General features: G+C 38.9%; 1 protein-coding gene and 1 long non-coding RNA gene across 3 annotated transcripts in view; one reads left to right on the forward strand and one right to left on the reverse strand.

Annotated features, from left to right (window-relative positions):
- TRPM1 (transient receptor potential cation channel subfamily M member 1) overlaps positions 1–22,516 on the forward strand; it is a 131,096-nt gene that overhangs the window by 72,863 nt on the left and 35,717 nt on the right. Inside the window, exons 8-16 of the mRNA XM_019533432.1 lie at positions 2,597–2,720; positions 8,100–8,172; positions 9,829–9,929; positions 12,083–12,256; positions 12,810–12,944; positions 14,855–14,905; positions 17,594–17,734; positions 19,096–19,125; positions 21,704–21,993. Of these exons, the coding sequence (XP_019388977.1) occupies positions 2,597–2,720; positions 8,100–8,172; positions 9,829–9,929; positions 12,083–12,256; positions 12,810–12,944; positions 14,855–14,905; positions 17,594–17,734; positions 19,096–19,125; positions 21,704–21,993 (1,119 nt within the window). The remainder of the gene's footprint in view (positions 1–2,596; positions 2,721–8,099; positions 8,173–9,828; positions 9,930–12,082; positions 12,257–12,809; positions 12,945–14,854; positions 14,906–17,593; positions 17,735–19,095; positions 19,126–21,703; positions 21,994–22,516) is intronic.
- The window catches only part of LOC109308949, an 86,401-nt gene that overhangs the window by 44,582 nt on the left and 19,303 nt on the right, over positions 1–22,516 (reverse strand). The window lies entirely within an intron of this gene.

Below are 22,516 nucleotides of genomic sequence, written 5' to 3' on the forward strand. Positions count from 1 at the left end.
GTGATTAAATTGGTTCCACTTTAGGACACAGACCCTCTGGAGCAGTGCAGTGTGCTTAGTGTACTCTCCTGGTAAGTGGGAAAGGTGACTTTTGTACTCTTTCAGGATAAGAAAGGAATTGAATCCACATTCCACTTCCTGTACGAGTTTTCTCAACACTAGTTTACTGAAAGGGTCACTATCACAGAAGAGTGAACCATATGATTTAAATGTGGTTTTCAGTCTTACATAGATACCTGCAATCAGGAGAGAAGTGGGGTTTGAGAAATACCCATCCCTTTGGTGTTTTCTGTTGGCAGGTGTAGGCATTTTCCTGCCCTGTATGTTCCTGTTATGAATCTCAAAACTTGGGGTTCCTAATGCAGGGATCCTGTTCTAACGTGCTGTAATTCCAGTGCATTAGGGAAGACTTGATTAATTAACATGCTCCAGCAGCCTCCAGCCTCATGTGTATCAGCATCCCTGTGCTGAAAAATGATGGCAGGGAGCTTTGAACTAAAGCTCATTCAGCATACCCCCACATGCCTTCCACAGCACATGTATAAATGCTCTGGGGGCCTAAGACTCGCATTCAAAGTATAAAGAATGTAAAGAATGTACCTAAGTAGCACTTGTGAATTCCTTGCCCAGTATTCAGCACTGCCACCCCTAAGTCCATTTTTATTTCTGGCTTTCAGTGCTTACAATATTTATTACTTTTTACATAGTAAAAATCTAAACCCATCCATTTACTGAAGCTGCTAATATTTTTGATTCAGCATCTTATTACTGACAGTTTTACCCTCATTTCTGTATTTTGAATACAAGTTCCTTTTTTTTTCCTCAGCCATGCTTTCAGTCTCCTCAAATATAATTGAAGTAACTTATCAGAAATCAGTCTACCTGATACCTATCTGCTGTATGGCTGTCTCTCCCAGTGAGTGCAACACTAGGTCTGTTTTTCCCATCAGATAACAATGGTAAGATAAGTGTGATGAGGCTAGAGGGCTAAAGCTCAATAATGATGAATCTTTGCGATCCCTAGAAAAAACAACTTTCTGATGAGTTCTGAATTTTACTGAAGTTAGCAGCTTCAGCATTCTCATTGCTCTCTGAATGCCTCCTAGGAATATTTGACATCTTGGAAACAAAAGTATTTTATGAAAAAAGTGGTAGAGGTTAGAGGGCTCACATTTCATCTTGCTTTAACAAGTCAAATCAAATCATTAAAAATGTTCTGAAGTGGTTTCAGATAGAATTTTTTTTATTTGATGTGTTAATAGGCATATAACATGAGCTGCTAGGTACCCTGGCAACATTTAAGATCATAGTCCACATACAAATCCAATCTAGCAGCCATAACACAATAATTTATTATTATAAATTAAATCTCTTATTCCGGAGGCCAGATCTGGAGACCAGATCATGGGGGTTGGTAGCTCACCCATGTCAAAAATTTCAATTACAATCTACAAGAGAAGAAAGCAGATGGAAACAATGGTCTGAAAGCTTTTGAAGTTGGAACAGGCAATGATGCATAAACCATAAAGTGAAGATGAAGATTATGACAAAAGGTTATAAAAAATAAAAAAAAATTCAAATTAATCTTCCACAGTGAAGCCGGATTCAACTAGTAGAAATTTACATGCTGGCAGCAAAATATCTTTCATTCCATTTTGTCTAAAATCCCATTCCATCAGGTGAATACAGGAGGCTTTGCAGTATTATGAGGTTAAGTTAGTGGTCTTGTGAGACATCCTGTTGAGATCCTTAGAGACTGAAATCCTTGATTTATCCTCACAAGGAGGTATATAATGGGTGCATCTATACATGCACTTTACTGCTGAGTTGACTAATTAGCTCCGAAGTAAAGCATCACAGTCTAAACATGTGCTGGTATTAGGTCACAGTAAATTAATTAACTCCGCCATAGGATAGTACTGTCAGGGAAAGTACTGTCCTGTGGTGGCATAATTTACTCTGCTGAAATACACATGTAGACAGTGACAGAGGCTGGCTGGGACACAAAGTTGCTAAAGTGCAGGAGCTGCCTTCTGCCTAGCCCAACACTTCAGCACCTTCACGCCCCAGTCAGCCCCGCTGCCACCCAGCGCTGCCACCTGGAGCCCAGGGCTGCTGTGCTCCAGCCCGAAGTGCTGCAGTCCCAAGCTCATCTGTAGATGCTGTGCCCAGCAGCAGCTGACTCCAGCATGAACAGCGCCAGAGTTTGTCACGTCACCTTAATGGCAAATGTAGATACAGCCAATATGTAGCAGCAATGAAAGGTCCCTGCACTGCTCTGCTTTAATACCCCTTACATCTCTGATTGAAAAGACTCCTCCCCCCCCCCATGTCCTTGCAGTCTTTTGGCCTCAGAATTAAGGTGCTCAGGAGCCAGTTTGGTCCTGGACCTCTTTTGAAGTCTGTTAACTCATGTCATTAATCCTTAATTTTACAATGATCAAATCCCCAGATTGTGAGTAAATTACAGATTCTCAACATGAAGACACTTAACTGGTATTAAAAAATTTTTATTCCTAAATTGTGGCATAAAATAGATTATTTCTGGTAATTTCTTCCTCGATCTTTCTGCTTTTATCTTTCTCTTTCCATTTAGGGTAATAAGTGAATCTTTGAGAGACCAGCTTCTAGTCACTATTCAGAAAACCTTTAACTACAGCAGGAACCAGGCTCATCAGCTATTTGTCATTCTTATGGAATGTATGAAGAAAAAGGAACTTGTAAGTGTCATAACGGTCATTCACAAAAGGCTTCTCTGTAACGGTATAGTGATTCTCAACCAGGGTGCCAAAAGATCCTTTTAAGGATGATGGGGAATGCTGTCAAATATTAACACTGTTTGGTCTGTGAACACCTATGTATAATTTATAAAGTAAACAGAGATTTCAAATAGGAATCCATAATGTCAACCCCCCCCCCCCGACTTATTGTAGTCTTTTTGAGTTGTCTGCAAAGAATTTCTCTATTATTTTTCCAAAGTCAAAAAACCAAGTGAAGACAAAGAGCTGGCAATTTCCAAGGGGTCCCTTGAGCCTAACAACATGTGCCTTGAGTCTTAAAAAGCTGAAATCCATTGCTACAGTACAACACTGCCCCTCCTTTTAAATACCATCTCCGATTTTTACAACCTGTCTTTTTTTGTAGAGTGCTATAAATGTTGCATTGTGTAGTGATTCACAAACGTACATAGATCAGATACAATGGAGGGTGGAAAGATAATTGGAGAAAGGATTTCCAGAAGAAAAGAACTCCAAGGGGACATTTGAATGAGGAGTGGGCTGGGCCCTTATTTGTTCAACATTTTCAGGAATGACCTGGAAATCAAGGCGCACAGTGAAATCTCCAGGTTTGCAGAAGACACTAAATTATTCTGGGTGGTCATATCCCAAGCTGATGGAGAGGGTTTGCAGAAAGATCTCAACAAGCTAAATGAAAGGGCAAAAAATTTAGTAAATGAACTTTAGTGTCAGCAAATTCAAGGTAATGCCCCAGGGGAAAAATGTATATGTACACAATGCATATTGTTCTGAACTAGCTGTTATGACTCAGGAAAGAAAGAGACCTTGGAGTTGTTGTAAATTGTTCTCTAAAACTATCAGCTCAGTGGTGACCAAAAATCCAATTAAATGTTGAATATCATTAAGAAGGGAATGGAAAACAAAACAGAGAAAATCATCATGCTGCTATACAAAACCAGGGTGTGCCCAGATTTTGAATGGTAAATAGTTCTGGTCCCCACATATCAAAAAGGATGTAGCAGAATTAGAAAAGATACAGTTAAGGGCAACCAAAATGATAAGGAGCCTAAAGCAGTTGCCAGACCAGGAGAGACTAAAACAACTAGGACTTCAGTTTGAAAAAGAGAAGCTCAGGGGGCATATAATAGAGGTCTGTAAAATCACAAAGGGTGGGGACCGGGGACCAAGTGAAACGGAACTGTTGTTCACCAAGTCCCAGAATAGGCCTTAGAACTAGGAGGCACCTGCTGAAATTAATAGGTGACAGGCTTAAAACTAATAAGAGAAAGTACTTTTTTATGCAATGTGTAGTTAACTTGTGGAATTCATTGCTGCAGGAGGTGATAGAAGCAGATAGCATAGTCAGATTTAAAAAGGGACTGGATAAATTCATGGATGATAGATCTATTAATGGTAATTAAACAGAATGGCTGGAAATGTTTCCTCTGGCATCTCTAAACCAATAAATGGTGGATGCCAGAGTGGGTATTGAATAGGGGATAGATCATGCTGGAGATATCTGGTTTGGTGCTCTCCCCATATAGCACCCACTTCTGCCGCTGCTGGTGGCAGAATACTGGGCTACATAAACCATTGATCTGACCCAGTCGGTACTACTTATGTTCTTATGAGTCTACGTGCTCATTCCAATAGGGAGTCATTTGTTTTGCACTTCATTATCAAGCAGTACTCTTTTGGTTGCTTGAAATGTCTGCTTAGTCATTGACACACTATAAACATGTCATCTAACATAAACTGGCATTATGTGCTGAGAAGTGTCACTAAAAACAGAGGACATGCATGTTCTTTATTTTTAACTTCAGATTGCTTGATTCAGGCTTGCCATGGCAACTTTAAATGTGCTAGCTGCACTTTTATTATGAGAGCTTAGCATTTCAAAGATAAAATGAATGCAGACATTTTGACCCAGACCAAATCCTGAAGTTTATACATATGATCCAATTTAGCCCTTTGTTAGACTGAAGCAAAGGGACTGCTCATAGACTTAGATGTTAGTCATTGTGTGTAAAGGCAGCAGGTTCCATCTCCTGCTTCCTGCCTATGTAGATGGCACTGGCTCTTCAGTGATGGGTTTGCTTAAATACAGTCAGGAAAGAACTTTAGAATTGGGTTCAATTAATAGTTGACGTTGAGAGAAAGATTCCCTGAGATCAGTTCTTCTGCCTTCGTCATAATCAGCAAGAGCTGCATCTGTGTAACTGAGCTCTGAGTTTCTGGTGTGTGTCTGCATCAAAAGGATGCTTGCGTAGTATTGATATGCATAGCACAACAAAGACACCTCTTCAGACTTGATTACACAAACACATTACAGAGCCCAAGTCAACATCATTATATTAATCAGCATCCAAACATCCACTAGGAAGTTGCCTCAGAATCCTGGAGTCACACATTATACAAGTTGTCTTTTTTATATAATCTGCCTCCAACAGTGAAAGCATCAATCAATGACTCATTTGTCATTCCCTTTCCCTGCTGCCCTGAAAAACTGTAAGTTACAGAATGGGCATTTAGCAATTAGAGTAAATAATGGGAATTATGAGTCCAATTTTATCAGCTTTAAATATTAATCCTGATGGCCCAGTTTGGGGATAAAGAGCAGCAAACAGAACATCCAGAAATCCAATTCATCAAATCCCTCCACCAAATGAATGTCATGTTCAGCATTGCCAGCTCTGTTCTCTGTTATATTATAATACCCCTCTCATTAAATACAAAACAGGGTAGCAAAGACCTTGGAATTATAATATAGAGATGTAATGAATTTTAGAGACCTTAGCTTCCTTTTCCTGCTATATAGCTAGGCATTAGTATTAGCATCTTAAAGACCTGATATTTTCCTCTAGATTCCAGACTTTAGCTGAGGCTCTTGCTTACGTGTGACACCATGAAAACTGTTCAATGTTGTACATGGCCTTCAACAGCCACGTTTCATGTGATCCCATATTCTGGCAGCTAGACAAGCACTCAGTCCTGTAATGTGAATCAGTTCAGTGAACTGGGCCTATGAAGCTTGTTGTCGTGTCAGAGGGCATGTCCAAAAAGTACTCACCCTGCATCCCTGATCAACTAATCCAATCATGGGGCAGGATTTCTAGGACTGGAGACAGGATTGAAGTGGAAACCTGTCCCACACTTGCACAGGATTTGTGGGGGTACACATAGACTGTGCTCCTCTAGAGACTGGCCCTCTGTCACTCAACATTCACAGTTCTAGCTCCAGGCCATGACTTTTCATTTTTTAATAATTATCTCAGTTGGCAAGGAGACAGCTGCATAAATTTCCATAAACTTTAACATAAAAATTAACTGCTTAAATGCTAGAAGAGCAATTTCCTGCTGGTGTCTTAGTGGTTTCCACTATATCCCAAAAGTGTTTTCTTTTAAACATGTAATAATTCATTTTCAGAGGGACTCATCGTTCCTAATATCAACCTTTCCCTGTTGCTTGGGGAGTTCAGCATTTGCTTTCATGAGAAAAGATGGCATTTCTGTTTTTATCTCAAATGTCTCAGGTTTTGCTGTTGCTTAGTTCCCAGATTCCATTTTTCCTAAAGAAAGGCCACATTTTGGCATTATTGTTCATTTTTTTCTTTATGCTTACTCAAAAGAGCTGAGTAGAAACTGAATATTCAAAGTGTCCAACCATACACAAATACTATTTTCTATATCATTTATAATGATTCTACATGATATAGCATTACTATGTAATATTATAACCATATATGATAGAACAATCAGTATATCTTTCTTCTAGCACATAGAAATATTTGTGGTCTAACAATATAAGGACATGAACCTTTGTTGCAGCACATCAAAGCCAAACATGTTTAGATTTCTGGGGAAGCATAAAAGTGCTGTTGATACATTCACATTTGTGCGCTGCTTTTAAGTCTCAGGATTTTTTGTATGCTATAGCCATACCTTCAATGAAAGCAGTTGATCTCTAAGCCTATTTCCCCTTCCAGCTTTTACCTTGTAAAGCCAGTGTTTTCTGACTGAGTAGGAGGTCTGTTAATATATGAACACTTGACCATAAAGAAGTCAGTTCCTCAGAGAATTGTCAGAATAAATGAGAGCTGAGTAAGGCCTTGCCTCAGTCGAGCTGGTCAAAATTAAAAGGTCAAGTCAGAGAAGGCCTCATGTGGTGCACAGAAGTTAGACAGTAATTAAGTAGAGGCGGCTGAAAGATCTGGATCAAACTGATTGTCCTGAGCAGGGTTATCATATGCATGACTGAGCAAGTCTTCTACCTCAGATGATTCCTTTATCACTTTGCCTACTTCCCTGCAAAGGAATATAGCTTTTCCTGTGTCTCTTCTCTCCATTAAATGTCAGTGGAATGAACTCTTGTCCTTGAATATGTACAAAATCAATACAGGTCATCAGGAAGATTGTCATCCCTAAACGTTAACACTAGGTTATACAAGAAAGGAAGATTTTATGTGGAGGTGAGTTTGTCAACCCTTTGTTCTATGTACAATGTACATATAATTTTAATACCATTATATTGTCTTGTATTTTAATCTACATAATATTATTTTCATGTTCCTTTTTTTTTTTTTACTGCAGTGCTTCACATCACTTAACATTTCTGAAAGGCAGGGACGATGAACTTTTAAGCAACAGAACTAAACATTGATGCCAATGTTCAGTTTTGCTTACGTTTATCTACTTTGACGATGTATTCCTTATCTCACCTCCCAGATGTGTTAAATTTGATTTTTTTGAAAAAGCTATAATTGGTATGTCAGGAGTAGGGTAGCTGGGAGGACTGGAGGGAAATGCTTGGAGCAGCAGCCCCAGATGCTGCCTTTGAAGGGGTTGCAAAAGCAGATGTTGCCACAGCAGTGACTGCAGTCAGCACAAGAGCCAGCACTGCCCTGGGCCTGGGCACCACACAGCTTGCCTGGTGTGGTGTGGTACTGTTACAGATCTTCATGTTAGGTACTAGTTGGCTGGTCATAATACTAATACATGTTAGGTACTAGAACTGGGTAAAAAGTGGTAGAAAATTAACATGGTAACTAAGCCTTGTGATTCCGTCCATATGCAGTATTCCAATGCCAAATAGCAGCAACATTTTGATTTATGTTTTATACCAGTTGCATTGTTGATCAAAAACCAGAGCAAAGGTATCATGAAAGCTTTTATGCACTTTTATTTGTTGAAATCTGACATTCAAAGACATATTTGCTTGAAAATGTGAATTATGAAAATGTCCAAACATTTAAAAAATATGAAATTTGTCTGTTCCCTTCTCTCCCTTTTTCTCTCTTTTAACTTCCTCCAGCATTTTTACTCATTCTCCTTGCATGTGTTTGGTTTTATGCTCTCCTTTAGATCACTGTGTTCCGTATGGGCTCCGAGGGACAGCAGGACATTGAGATGTCTATCTTAACTGCTCTGCTAAAAGGTGGGTTTACACACACTTTCCCCATATAAAATTCCACTTCCTCTGAGATACACTCTAAATGCCAAAGCTCCTGGCTGTCCTTATGAGTTCATATAAGTAATCTAAAAAATGTTTGGTGGTTGGGTTCAGGTCAAATTAATAATATGCCAAGTAAGTATTTTCTCATAGCTTTGCGTGAAGTTTTCACTTGGGCTGTACATGTCATTCTTCTGGGGTTTCAACGTTGAACACCAGTTCTAAGCAGTATGAAAATGAAAATAACAGCGAAGAGATTCACCACATTTTTTTTACCCTCAAGAGAAACGATTCAAGTATTGAAAGGCCTGACTGTTTCCCTCACCTTTGCTCTTGGGTTTGGCATTTTTTTGCTGCAAAAACCGCTATAATAAAATCAATTCTGGGGGTTGATATCTGTTCACTTAACAAGAGACCTTCAGTAAGGATGCATAGGGTGGGAAAGAAGATTGGAATTCCCACAAGCACAATAAAGAGACCAGATTAGAATCTGTGGACAGGAAGGGAAATAGTAGTAAGGATAAATTCAGATGGGCTGGAAGGAAGAAAGAGCCTTTCAAAAGAACTAAGTCCCAGGAAACATCTAGATTTCTTGGTGTGGATTCCTTGCAGGAAGAAGGGATTTGATATGGAGTGGCGGCAGTCACTACGGCCTCTTACCCAAGTTTAACTTAGTCCCTTAAACTTTCAAAAAAATAATACACAAAATTCAACATTATAAAATTAAACAATAATATAAAATCCCATCCCTGAGCCATGGAACCCATTTCCAATAATCCCCTAGTTATTGATTTTGACCTTTCATGTATGAAAGGTCATGAAAAAATGAAATGTAATGAAAAATGTAATGAAAAAAATAGATGTAAAAGTAAAGTTTGGCTGCTTTGTGCACATCCTTTCATAGCATCTGGTGAAGTGAGCTTTAGCCCATGACAATTTGCTAGATACAGACATTTCTACTTTGGTTAGCCAGAAGGTGCAAATCTACCCTCTGCAATTTATGAATCAGATGGGTGATTCATAGGGAGGAAGGATTATATGGCAGTGGGAAATTGGCTGGATCTCCTCGCTGCTTTCTGTACAAAGATTTAAAATAATTCAACTATTATGGAGTCTGGAAATGAGTAATGTTGGCTTTGGCTGCTAACTACAGTACATCCTACTCTCCACCTTAACACGTCTATAATGTAGATTTTTTTCTGAGTGGGGCCAGAACCTTTTGAGATTATTTTGTCATTTCTCATTTATAATGTTTGGGTTCAAGTAGGACAAGAATCCTTTACAGTTTATACTTCATAATATTTGTTTAAGTAACATACACAGAAAGTAGTGCTGTACAACTAATGCTAAATGAGGCAGCCATGCTAACGCTCTTGCTAATACAAGCAAGGGACAAAAGTTCCTGGTGAACGGCAGAGAACACAGGAGAACTTTTAATCCTTGCAATTTTGAAAGGATTATTGGGTTAAATTTCAATAAAGCAGCAGAGTTCTTCTGATTTTAGTAGAACTACGTGCATCTTCACCAGTGATAGAACAGGTCTGTTGTTTTCTAATTGCTAGGAAATAAATTTACAGTGTTGTCCTGCCTCATTGTTTACATGAAGCATGAAATACCAACTTCTGGTTTCTGTTTCCTTAGGCACCAATGCATCTGCACCAGATCAGCTGAGCTTGGCATTGGCCTGGAACCGCGTAGACATTGCACGTAGCCAAATCTTTGTCTTTGGACATCACTGGCCGGTAAAACTTTTTCCCAGATGATTTAAATTGACTTTAACAATTTAGAGCAAGTACCAAAAGTCCCATTCCTGACAGTGACAGTTGTCAGGTTGAATTCTGTTGCTATATGTGTGTTGGGGTCTTATTGGAATATTTTAGGAGTATTGCCTGCTGCCTGTTTGTTATAGGCAGCACTGAAAATTCCAAACTGAATTAATAGGGCAAGATCATGACCACCAAAGAAGAGTGTTAATGAAAATCACACCGTTATTATACAAGGTAGTAGTAAATGAATCTAGGGACAGAGTTTTTCAGAAGTTCCGGAGGCTTTGAAATGGGACTTTTGTTTCCAACTCGTTTACAATTTAATACTGCCCCTGCTGAAGTCAGGATAGAACTCTGAGTACTTCTGAAAATTGCACCCACTGGATTCATTCATGTAACTAAAAAAAAAGTCTGTTTAAACCAGTTTTGTGGCTTGCCGCACTGATGCTTTTTGCTTTACTGCACCCACCAGCTGGTGTCAAATTGCTACAAAGTGTTCTGAGGAATAGGGATGAAAGATTAAATCAATTAAAGGAGGTTTTGTTTTATTTCGTTTTGTTTTTTAATCAGATGTCTTTCCTGAAATTAAATATAGTACAATGGCATTCAGTAAACACTTTCCATAGACATTACATACTATGCTGAGCTTTACTTCCTTTAGAAACCTCAGCAATTTGAACATTCCTGCACATGGTGTTTTATTTCTTCCTGCACAATAATGGGATGTTTCCAATACTCAAAGGCCATTAGCAGTGTTATACAGAGTGTATTTAGAGATTCTAAACAATACAAAGTGTTATTACTATTGTTGTTGTTATTCATGCTATTGTTACTATAATTATTACTACCACTATAATTATTAGTGCAGTTTGTTACAGAAAGGATTCCAATCTCCATTATTATTGTGCTTATATTAAAAAAAATACCAACTGGCATAGACGTCCTATTTCTCCTTTGTCCTACTTCATCCTCTTACTTATCAACAAGTAGTGAGTCAATTTTAGTTCATTAGCATTTCAACTATATGAATTCTTAATTTAGTATTTGATGGGAGATAGACACATTTTTGTCCTGTTTTGTGAGTGTTTTCATGGTAGAAGAATTTTATGGTGGGTGGGATGGAGCAAACTGCAGTACCTTTGAACAAGAGACACTAAATGTTATCCTAGCCTTCTTTGCACTGTGCACAAGTCACTTGTGGTCTATCTAGCACATGCGTGAGAAGGGGTTACTTACAAGGGCAAACTGAAGGTCAGCCTTCCAAACTGGGGACAAGTAGATTCAACAATTCTTGTTGGAAGAGAGATAAATATAAACTTGATCTTCAGCATGAAAATCTTGCTTGATCTTCAGCATGAAACACTTCCCTCTTTGATCCTACCCCTGATACATGTATTGTTTAATGGCCTTGAAGCACATACACTAACCTTGTTCCCTTGTCCTCATTCTGCTCATTGGTTTTTACTTTTCACTTTGGCAAACCACTGTTTGGCTAAAGGGAAAAAAGAAGGTAAAATGCCTGGACATACTCAACATCTTCCCAGATGTCGCGTTTGCTGTTGTTTGAAGTCTCAAACTAACCTGCCTACCATAAAATGTTGGTGTTGTCTCACTTTTAATGCTATTCCTTATCAGAAATGTTAAAAATCACACAACCAAGGCAATGGGAAGAATTATTTACACTGAGGGAATGAATCCCATAGCATTTTAAGTGTATTGAAGGATTGTTGTGCCTCATGTTCAGGGGAAAAAAACCTGAGTAGGCAGAGAATTCACTGTATCCTAGGCATTATCTTTTCAACTATTTTCCTTTTGTAAGGGCTAATCTTTCAATATGCCAAGGCCCAGATACAGAATATAATTTTCTCCTGCTTGTATCAATATTGCTCTTCTGGGTGGGCAACAGGAGCAGCAACAGAAATAGGAATTGGGGCACTCTGTACTGTTCTATTGCCTGTTTCAGCTAAAAGATATTCAAATTTGCTAGCTATGGCAGTGGCTCATCTACCTCTTGTGTTCCCCATAGGGAATAAATGGAGTGCCACATAGAAAGTAAGTGGTAGTATTTGCCATGACACATTCTGTCACTGTATTATATGGTCTCAATTTTTGTTCATTATTCAACATAGCCTTTAGGAAGCCTGGCAGCTACAGATGGCACAGCACTAGAGAAGGAGAAGAAATCCCCAGGAGCTCAAACTAAAGCACCCAGAGGGAAAGGCAAAGGGAAGAAAAAGGGAGGAAAAGCAAAAGAGGAGCCAGAAGAAGAAATGGATCCACGGAAAATTGAACTACTGAATTGGGTGAGATGAAAGTGGGATCTGCCTTTGAGTTGTTGCTCTTTGATCTTGTTTGTCTCCTTCCTGTGTCCCACCCATTTCATTTACACATTCATACACACTGCCTATTTCAAAGCCAAATTAGAGAGTAAATGCAGTACCAGCCCTTGAATACTCTTCAAGGTCCTGAAGGTAAAGAGAAAAGGCATTTGATCCCATGAAGGATGAATGGGATTAATTTTAGAGGAGGCACAAGTGTTATTCCTAGGTATTAGGAGTACTTCCAGTCATGAGAGCTCTTTTACGTACTAAATATATCTACTGAGAGTAGGCTTAGTGTAGGTGTTTGCACAAGCATTTCTATTCCAAGTAGTCATTTTCACTTGCCTGTAATGCTTATAACTTTTCCAGTCTCTTTCTCTGTCTGTCTTTTTGACAGGTTCATTTTCAGTTCATAGCTCATGAATTCTTTTGTTATATAATAGACTAGGTTCTGAATTGCAGCTGCAGATATGACCTGCTCACTTGCCCACTGTTTGCATTGCTTGTTTCCATGTTCTCTGTTCTGCACTTGCAGGTCAATTCTCTGGAGCAGGCTATGCTGGATGCACTAGTATTAGATCGAGTTGATTTTGTGAAACTCCTGATTGAAAATGGAGTGAACATGCAACGCTTTCTTACTATTCCTCGACTTGAAGAGCTTTATAATACTGTGAGTGAACTGTGATCATAAAAGGCACTGTAGCAAATTTTACTATGGTGTTTGTGTTTAAACATGGTACCTTTCCCTCTCTTCTCTTCAAGTAATTGCCAAAAACAGTCCATAAAAAGCTGGTAGCAGTGACAGAACATGGAAGTAGGATAGTGCTAGAGGGAGCCCCTCTAATAACTAGTGGTTTGATAACAGTTTCAGACACATACAGTATAAGTTATGGCTAAGCTTGTTGCCATTTTTCAAAGCTCCTATGGTTTTTCATGTATTTACAAAAGAATATTAAGAACCATCAGGGTTCTTTTTATTTCACTGTCAGGGTATTTTTATTTTGCCTTCCTCAGAAGTATTGGGCATTGGCTGCAGCCAAGGTGGGGATCTTGACTTGGGTATGCAAGTGCTCCTGCTGAGACTTAAACCTGGATGTTCCTAGCCAGAGGGCCTTGCCCCTCCATGCAGGGGCAGGCTGATTGTTGTACTTGGGGTTAGGATAGAATTGTACCCATTGTCTGACTTGCCGGGGAGGGGAGGCGAGTTGCTGTCTTCTGTAGTTGAAGGCATTGGCTCTCTTCCTTCGACCTTTGAGCATATTTTAACAACACTTGCAGCAGCAGCAGGACACTGGCTATTGTTGTTCTCCTGTCTTACCTGTGGCAGGTTAGGTGTTATGCCTTGTGGTTGTGTCAGGGTTGACTGTTGTTTTACTAATAGGTTAGACAATGGATTTGGGATAATCCTGCCTCTGGGAGGGGACTGGACTAGATGACATCTAAAGGTCCCATCTAGCCCCATTTTCCTGTAATTCGATCATTTTTTATTAAAATCATAATATTAGTCAATAAGTGTGGACTTTTCAGCTGCTTATTCTTTTCTTCTTTTCTTCATCACTGAATATAATAATAAAAAAGTGCTTCTGGAGGATCTCCCTCTCCCCCACCCATAGGCCACAAAGCACATTATGTATTCTATTTTATGTAGAAGAAATCGAGGAATAGAGGCAAAGTGACTTTGCCCCACATCACCCAATGTTTTAGTCACAGAACCAGGATTGGAAACCAGGTCTTCCAAGGCTCAGTCCAGTGCTCTGTGCACTAGATCAGTGGTTCTCAGTCTTTTTTGCCAGGACCTTTTTTTACCAGGACCCATTTGTAAACATTGGCCAGCCCCAACCCAGTAAACAGTTTAAGTAAAATACAGCCCCCTGGCCCTGCTGGCGCTTCTCACTCCCAACCTTCTGCCTCCCACCCCTAGGCCCTAGCCCCTCAGTGTGTGGGGCCGGAGGGGTGGGACATGGGGCATGGGGAGGTCCTAAGCAGCCCCTTGCAAGCTGAAACTCTTTCATCTGTTCTTGCAACCCACTTTTGGGTCGTGACCCACAGGTTGAGAAACACTGCATTAGACTACATTGCCTATCATAATATTGTATGCTATGGGATTAGCTTCTCCCTTGCATAAAGCCATGGACAGAATATTTCACTGGATTCTCTAGAGACATGAGCCTGGCAGAACTACTCATAGACCCCCTTTCCACCCTCCCACCCTGCTTCCTCTGGTATGAGCCCAGGAGTAAAATGTCTCAGCCAAGGTATTCCTGCGCTGTGTAGGTTTCTTGACGTCTTTGTACCTCCTTGTATCTAGTGTATATTAAAGCAAACAAAAGGCATCTGGGGATGGACCACAGCCCTGAGATCTGTAGAATGAGTGCAGCACAATTCCCTTTGTGTCTTTATAATTTTGAGCCAGGTGTGTATCTGTCATTTTATCTACAGAAAAAACCAGTATGTACATGTGTGCTGTTCTGCTGATGACCACATTGTAATCATTAATGATCCAAGATAACTGCGCATATTTATTTCTAAGAAATATAAAGAATTAAAACCTTAACAGACTCTAAATGGTTTCTGTTTCAGAGGCTGGGTCCACCAAACACACTACATTTGCTAGTCAGAGAAGTGAAAAAGGTATGTTGACACTATTCAGAGATGCTGGGGTTTTGTTTAACTGAACAAGCCTATGGGAACAGTTAGTATGGCATAGGTGAAAAATAATGGCTTACTATAGAGCCCAGCTGAAGCGGTGCTGGAGCAACTGTGGAGCCCCTCAATCCTGGGTCAGCTGGGACAGTGGCAATGGCAGGCATGGGAGGGGATGGAACATGGCATGAAGAGGAAAGGGGGCAGAGAAATTCCTACTTCATTTAGCAACTTAAAACAAATTTCTGACTGCTGCTCCCATGGCATCAACTGAAAGGTGGGTGAATGCACCACTGCACCCTCTCTGGATCTTCCCCTGATGTCAAAGGAATTTTACATACAACGTTATAAGAGGAAAATGTTGCCTAGTAAAACTACAGAATCTGAAATATTAGAGGCAGCAAAGACCTATTAGATTATCCATCTGTCAGTGCAGGATTATTTCCTTCTTTTTTGTTTGTTTGTGTGTTTTTCAAATTCCTTTTACATGTCCCATGTAATGCCACTTTCACTCCTTTCTGCTCTTCAGTTTTCTGTTATCATCCATTATCACTGTAAGGTTTAATATTAAATTCACTATGTTTGGTGGGGGGTTGCACATATCTTTTTACAGCATAGAAAGCCCAGTATTTCTACTGTAAGAAACCCTGCCATTGACTCCAGTAAGAGTTACCTGTGAAAGTCTTTGAGTTAACGTATGATTCATATTAAGCCATTTCATAATTTAAAGTCATATATCTTATTTTGTGTTGTTTGCATTTTTCAGTGTTGCTAACTCTAATTCTTTTCTTATCTACTTGTTCACTTTGCTCCTTCTCTTCATTGTATTCCCATGGCTCACCCTCATTCAGCGACAGTCTCGGGGATTCGGTTGGGTTAAGATGGAGGTGATTTGCTCACCTAGAACTTAGCTCCTTCACCATAGTTATAGCTCTGTCATGTTGTAGACTAAATGTTACTGTTGTGTGCAAAAAGAATGTTAACATAGTAAAACATAGTTTTCAGGTCATAGCTTTGGGAGGTTTAATATAACTGTCCAATCTTTAGCAATATGAAAATACAGGTTACACAACTACTTGTTTACTAAATGTGAACTGCAGATTAACCTAAATCTTCCTTTAAATAATGGGCTGGGACTTATAGATAACAATGCTGTGAAAGAACACTTATCTGTACAATGGAAGCTGCAGTAGATACAAACACCTTTCTAAAGAACAAGGTAGTTTTAGTAGCTATATTAGCAGCATGATGTACCCTGGGTAAGTGCTATAATTAAAAAACAAAAATTAGAAAACATCTGACTTGCATGCGTTAGAATTAACTCATAAAAATCCTAATTTAGTGTTGCAGTTTCATTTGTCATCAAAGACTTGATAATAAATCTGTTGAATTAAGTAAGAGTCTTTCCTTGAGTCATGTTTGCCCTGCCTCCCTGCTGAGCCTGGGCCTAGCAACCAGGAAATAAAGCCACCCCAGTTCTGTGTGTGCCCAAGCCTGGCAGTTAAGCAGCATCTACAGCTTCTGTGCCTCTACTATTCTTGTCTACACAGTAATCCCATCCTGTGATCACTGCTGAGAAATGAGCCTTGCCCATCTGCTCCTGCTCCATGCACATGCTGCATGTTGAAAAACCGAGTGGCTGCTGTCAGGAGCACTCCTGGAACTGAGCTCCTGAGAGCATCTCAGTACATGCACCAAAGCATGTCCACACAACCGTTTCAGCACGTAGTATAAGCAGCATGGGACAGACTGAGTAGGACTTGTTTCTTAGCTGTGGCCTCTGGGTGGGGGCATCGTTAAGGGATACAGCCAGTTTTAATCTATCTCAGCCAAAATGAATTCTTGGAATGGATAAAATCTTAAAAACCCCAAAGGTGTTCACAGTAGCTGGATTATCCAACCTCATAAAACATGGACATATTTGTGCTTTAAACATTCAGGTTTATTAATTCACCAAAAAGAACTTGGGGCCTTTTGTTGCCAACCTGTACCACCTTTTTCAAATGAGCAATTCTGTTGACTACAGAAGAACTAATCATGAAAGCAAGGATTACTCTCATCACTAATGTTTTGTAGAAGCCAACTTCAAGACTATCACGAAAACTTCATTTTTAATTATAAATTGTGTTAGATTATTTTTCTAACACCACAGACAAAAAAGAAGCTTGGTTACTATCTATGTACAATGTTCATACTAAAACTGAGTAAGCCATCTATTAAATGACTGAATGTTTATTGAACATACAACCTACAGTATGTGCATCAGTCTTCAGCTACATTAAGTTAAGCATAGTGCAATACATTCATTTTATCAGAAACATATTAAAACTATAATGTGCTCAACTTCTTCCATGGCCTAAATAATATGCAGTGCATCAAGAAACGTGACTTGGACTGATTCTGACCTATTCAATACAAATAACTACAACTAAAATTCTATTTTTATATACCTGCATTTCCCCCAAAGAGACATTTGTTCCCAAGTGAAAATATTCAATAGTTGGAAATAACAGTATTTAATAAAATCAGAATATTAGGAAGTAAAGGCCACTAGCTATAAAGGCTATTATGTATCAGTATAAACATGTAATAGTGTGTGTAACTAAGGCAACTCCACATATACCTTAGTATTGAATTGTATCCTAAAAAATCATTTTTATTCTTTTTTCTTTTTAGGGAAATCTTCCACCAGATTATCATATCAGTCTGATAGATATCGGTCTTGTACTTGAATACCTCATGGGTGGAGCTTACCGCTGCCACTACACTCGAAAAAGTTTCCGGACCCTTTACAATAATTTATTTGGACCAAAGAGGGTAAGAACAGCTTAATCCTGTGTTTCCCAAAATAACTAATTCTCCACTTCAGCTTTGGGAACTGCTATAAGTCCAATGCAAAACAGATGTTTTAGGATTTAACTTGATCTTCATTTGATAGCTTCTGAGGTTAACATGGGGATACTGCAAAATATCCAAGATGTAAGGTCCCAGGATGTGCTAAACATTCTGTACAGGTGGTTCACATTCAACTCCTCTTGGTTTCTAACTATTGTGTAATATATGCCATTCTCAGTCCTAAGTGCAAGCATGACCTCCTGGAGTTATTTTGACAGTAAAGGATAGCGGCAGAGGCACACCTGGGCACTTCTGTGCCATGGGCTGCAGTGTATGGGGTAGTATCAGTAGCTAGGCTGCCAGCAGTGATGGTTGGGCCAGCGATGCAGCAGCTGCTGTTTTTGCATCCCACAACTCCATGCCCAGCTGCTGTTTTCATGCTCCCTGATCCCCACCCCAGCAACACTACTGGAAAGTTGCACTGAAAAAGCATAAGGAAAAACTTCAAGCTAATGACCATGTAATTGTAAGAGTGCATGGGTTCAAGCCAGAAAGACAAAGGAGACACCTTAAGAGAAAAAGAAATATCTAAACATTTATCACCAGTCCTGAAAAGAATTTAAGTAAGTCCTATCCCAGTAAAACCTCTTTCATCTATGCTAATATGCATATCATTTATTGATTATGGCAGGCTCTGGCCTGCAGCTATCATTGACCTTAAGGCTTGCTGCTATAAGCAGCAGGATGGATGAATCAACTGGATGATGGATCCACCTGAATTTATTTTAGGACCTCTAGATTTGAAAGTCAAATATATCTCTTTCATCTAATTATGTGAAAGCAATAATTTCAGCCAATGCATCTTCCCCTCAACATTGTTCAAGAATTGAATTGAAGAGAAAGAAGAGTCCTTTGTTGAAATATTTGGTGAAAAAAACAAAAACCATTTAGTAGAACAAAACGTAATTTCTTACATTAAAAACAGCAGTAATATATTTGAGATCAGATTTAATCTTCATTATTTTCTGTGGGTAGTTTCACCCTTGATAATGTTATGAAATCTGAAACTTGATATTTGAAATTATCTTTGTGGTCATATGATGGGTTTTTTTCTCATAGGTGCATCAAATTGTTCTTAAACTTTAGAATGGATCTTTTTGTATCTGAGTCAAAGGGGGAGGGTGTATTAGTAGCATGATGCGAAACTACTATTTTTCTAAATATATAGTTACAATTATTAGCCTATATATGTAAATGAAAAAAAATCCTTTTCTTTGATATTTTTTATGTCTCTGCATTCCCTCCCATCTAACTAGATTTTCTTTTCCATTTTTAATATGCAGCCAAAAGCTCTTAAACTTTTAGGAATGGAGGTAAGTTGGATTTAGCATGGAACTAGAAAAACACCTTTCTACCTCATTCTTGGACTTCTCGGTTTTATGCTGGTTCAAAGTATGTTGTTTCTTGATGATATCATCTGTTTTACAAACTTTCTCTAATTATGCACCATCAGTATACTTACATTTAATAACTCAAGGGCTGCTTAGTGCAGCATTATGTAACAATACAGTCCATGCTGATATCTGGGATAGAGTTAACTTTTGACTTTTAAGGGTCATTTAATCTGGGGACGGTGATGGGAACACAAAAGTGACAGAGAAAAAATAGAGGACTGTAATTTATGGTTAAATACCTCCTCGTTTCAACAGTAATGACTTATAAATGGAAGATCTGGCTATCTCATAGGTCCCTGACAGATGTTACATTGATGTGCATTACATTTATGGCATTTTAATGATGCCATAAATAGCAACATGCCACATATTCAATTTATCATACCATAAAATGGCAAAATAGCCACAAAGATATCCCATATATAATGTAGAATATCTGGTTTTCCTAAATTGAATGTGTGGCATGTCTCATCTGGGTCTGTCCCATCCTGATGCTGACAGTAGTCTTGGGCCCAAAGCCAACAGTGGGGTGCTGGGCACACAGGTTGCAAGGGAGTTCCCTACTAGGAACTTAACTAGCTTTTTGCCTGGCACTTGAAGGAGACCCAGCATGTTCGCTGTTTTGTCCCACAACCCTCATGGGAAGCTGCAAGACATGGCAGTCAATGTGCCAGACTGGACGGTGCCAGGCTGGGAGGTGGGGTTTACAGGGTTAAACTCCCTAGTAAACTCCTTTGGGAACCCTAATGGGAACCTTGCAAATTACATTTGGGTTGCAAGATTCCCATTAGAATAATGGCACAGTTGGGATGGATCCCTGTTTGGCATGGCAGCGTGCACAATTGTTGGGATTGGGGATACCTTTGCTTCATTTATTTTAATATCTCTCTTCATCCATGGAGGATAATATTTGACTAGAATGAAGAATGTAATATGTGTGTAGTGTTAATGATTTAATTATTCCCTTCTATTTTAAAATAAAATTGATTATTTCAAAGCACATCAGCTCTGCAGTTAGTAAATCTGACAGGAAATGGGCCTGAGCCACAGCTGCAAGTCTGACCCTAGCCCCCATTCCCAAGAACTTTGGGGAAGTTTTAGAGTGGGAAACTCCCACTCCCATGTGCCCGAACCAGAACCCTAATGCTGATTCCATCAACCCTTGAGAAAGCTCAGTGTCTGATCTGAAAGCAGAGCCAGTGTTTCTGATGCATACCTTAAAACTTTCTAGTTAGACACTGATAAATGAAAAAGATTGAAACTTCTGTATATGTAGTATATAAGTGGCAACTATGTCTTCCAATATTATTAATGGCCATTGGAATTTCTGTAAAAGAAATAGCTAGCTAATTCTCCCTTCAATTCCAAAACTTATTGGTGAAGAGAGAATCCTACTCAGAAAACATGGATTCAAAGGCTTAATATAAAAATAGCATTGTGTGGACTCATATCCCCACCAAAACTGATTAAACTGGACATCCCTATGTGCACAAGAGCTGATTTTATAAAATGGTTATTGCCTTTGCTCATCATCCTTGATATGGGACTCAAATCCTAAAAATGATCAAAAGATCTATCTACATTTATCTCTATATACTGTATGAAATGTTATTTCCTACGTAGCTTAAACCCTAATTTTCCCAATCATGCCTTTTCTCCCTGTAGGATCCTGCTTCATTGTCAATACCTCCCTTCAATTTCTTCCATGTTGGTTCCTGTAGTAATGGCCTATCCTCCTTATCCCTTTAAGAAATGGGATAGTTATACCTTCAGTATGTACCACATGCATAAGAGGACATTGCCTATTCAAAGGTGAACATTCCCTTTAGTATCTTAACTGTTCTTAAGGACTCTGTCTACCTGACTTCTTTTTTTTCTGTTTACCCCTTTCCATCTGCATGTGAATTTAAAACTTGCTTTGATGCTTGTAAGATTAGGAGCCTTGTTCTTTAGGAATAGATGCAGACACATCAAATCTGAAATTAGAGTGGAACTCATGTTCAGTGAAGTTCCATTGACAATGTAATGGAATAAACCTCCTGGTTTCTTTCAACTCCTTGCAAAGCAACCAGGACAGTAACACACCTTCCACTTTTCATGTAGCTGTTCTATGCAGGGGTGACTTCAGTATATGAAGCTTTGTATTCCTCAAACACTAGTGACTTGTAGTTAAGTATGCCAGTAATCATTCAGCCTATAACATGTGAACTCAGGCATGCTAGTGGCATGACCTGTTGATAAGCTATTTTTATTAGGTTGTTACCAGCATTCCTTGCAGTAAATAACAGGAACAAAGCAGAAAATCAATGACAGAATATGATGAAGGTCTGAAGATCTTTTCTGAATGGGATATTCACATTTTTCTCTGGAAAATAAAATGTGGAGAAGAGATGCTAGTAGTTGGCTCAACACTTGTTCTGGTGTATATGATAAATGTCACAATAACTTCTAAAAAGTCAGTGGCAAGAATGATTTTTTTTTTTTTGCTTTCACTTAGGATGATGAACCTCCATCCAAAGGGAAGAAGAAAAAGAAGAAAAAGGAAGAAGAGATAGATATTGATGTGGATGATCCAGAAGTCAGCCGCTTTCAGTACCCTTTCCATGAGCTCATGATATGGGCAGTGCTGATGAAACGGCAAAAGATGGCTCTCTTCCTTTGGCAACGAGGAGAGGAAACCATGGCCAAGGCATTGGTGGCATGCAAACTGTACAAATCCATGGCCCATGAGTCTTCAGAGAGTGAGCTGGTGGATGATATCTCTCAAGATCTGGACAATAACTCCAAGTTAGTAAACTGGAGCACTGTATATACTTAATTGTGTGGGTGGACTGCTCCAAAGGTATTTGTTCAAGTAATTGCAAATAGTATTTTAAATGGTGATCTACAGGTTGATTTCAAGGCTATTTACTATTTAATAACCTAACAAAAATTTTGATTTTGGGTTCTGAACACTATATACAGTTCATACTCCCTCTGCTTCTTTAGAAAATTGACTGAATCTCTCTGTCTCAGTTGCCTTCATTATAAAACAAGACTAGCTTACCTCACAATGTTATTTTAAGGATGTACCTGAACTGGAGAGGGTTTAAAGATTTTAAAGTATTATTATTGCATACAGTCTGGAAAGATTTGTGGAAGAAGCTGCCGTGTTTGAAAAAAATGTCCTAGGGGGATGAAAATTATATTAGTCTTCCTTTTTATTAGGTTCTCCCCTTATTGCCTTTTTAATTATGATGATTTTTTATTTTAAAAAAATGTAAAAGGAAATAAAGCATTATTATAACTGATTTTTTGATGTTAGAAGTTG

Source organism: Crocodylus porosus, unplaced genomic scaffold, assembly GCF_001723895.1.
Source record: "Crocodylus porosus isolate Cpor-Errol unplaced genomic scaffold, CroPor_comp1, whole genome shotgun sequence".
Taxonomy (NCBI): Eukaryota; Metazoa; Chordata; order Crocodylia; family Crocodylidae; genus Crocodylus; species Crocodylus porosus.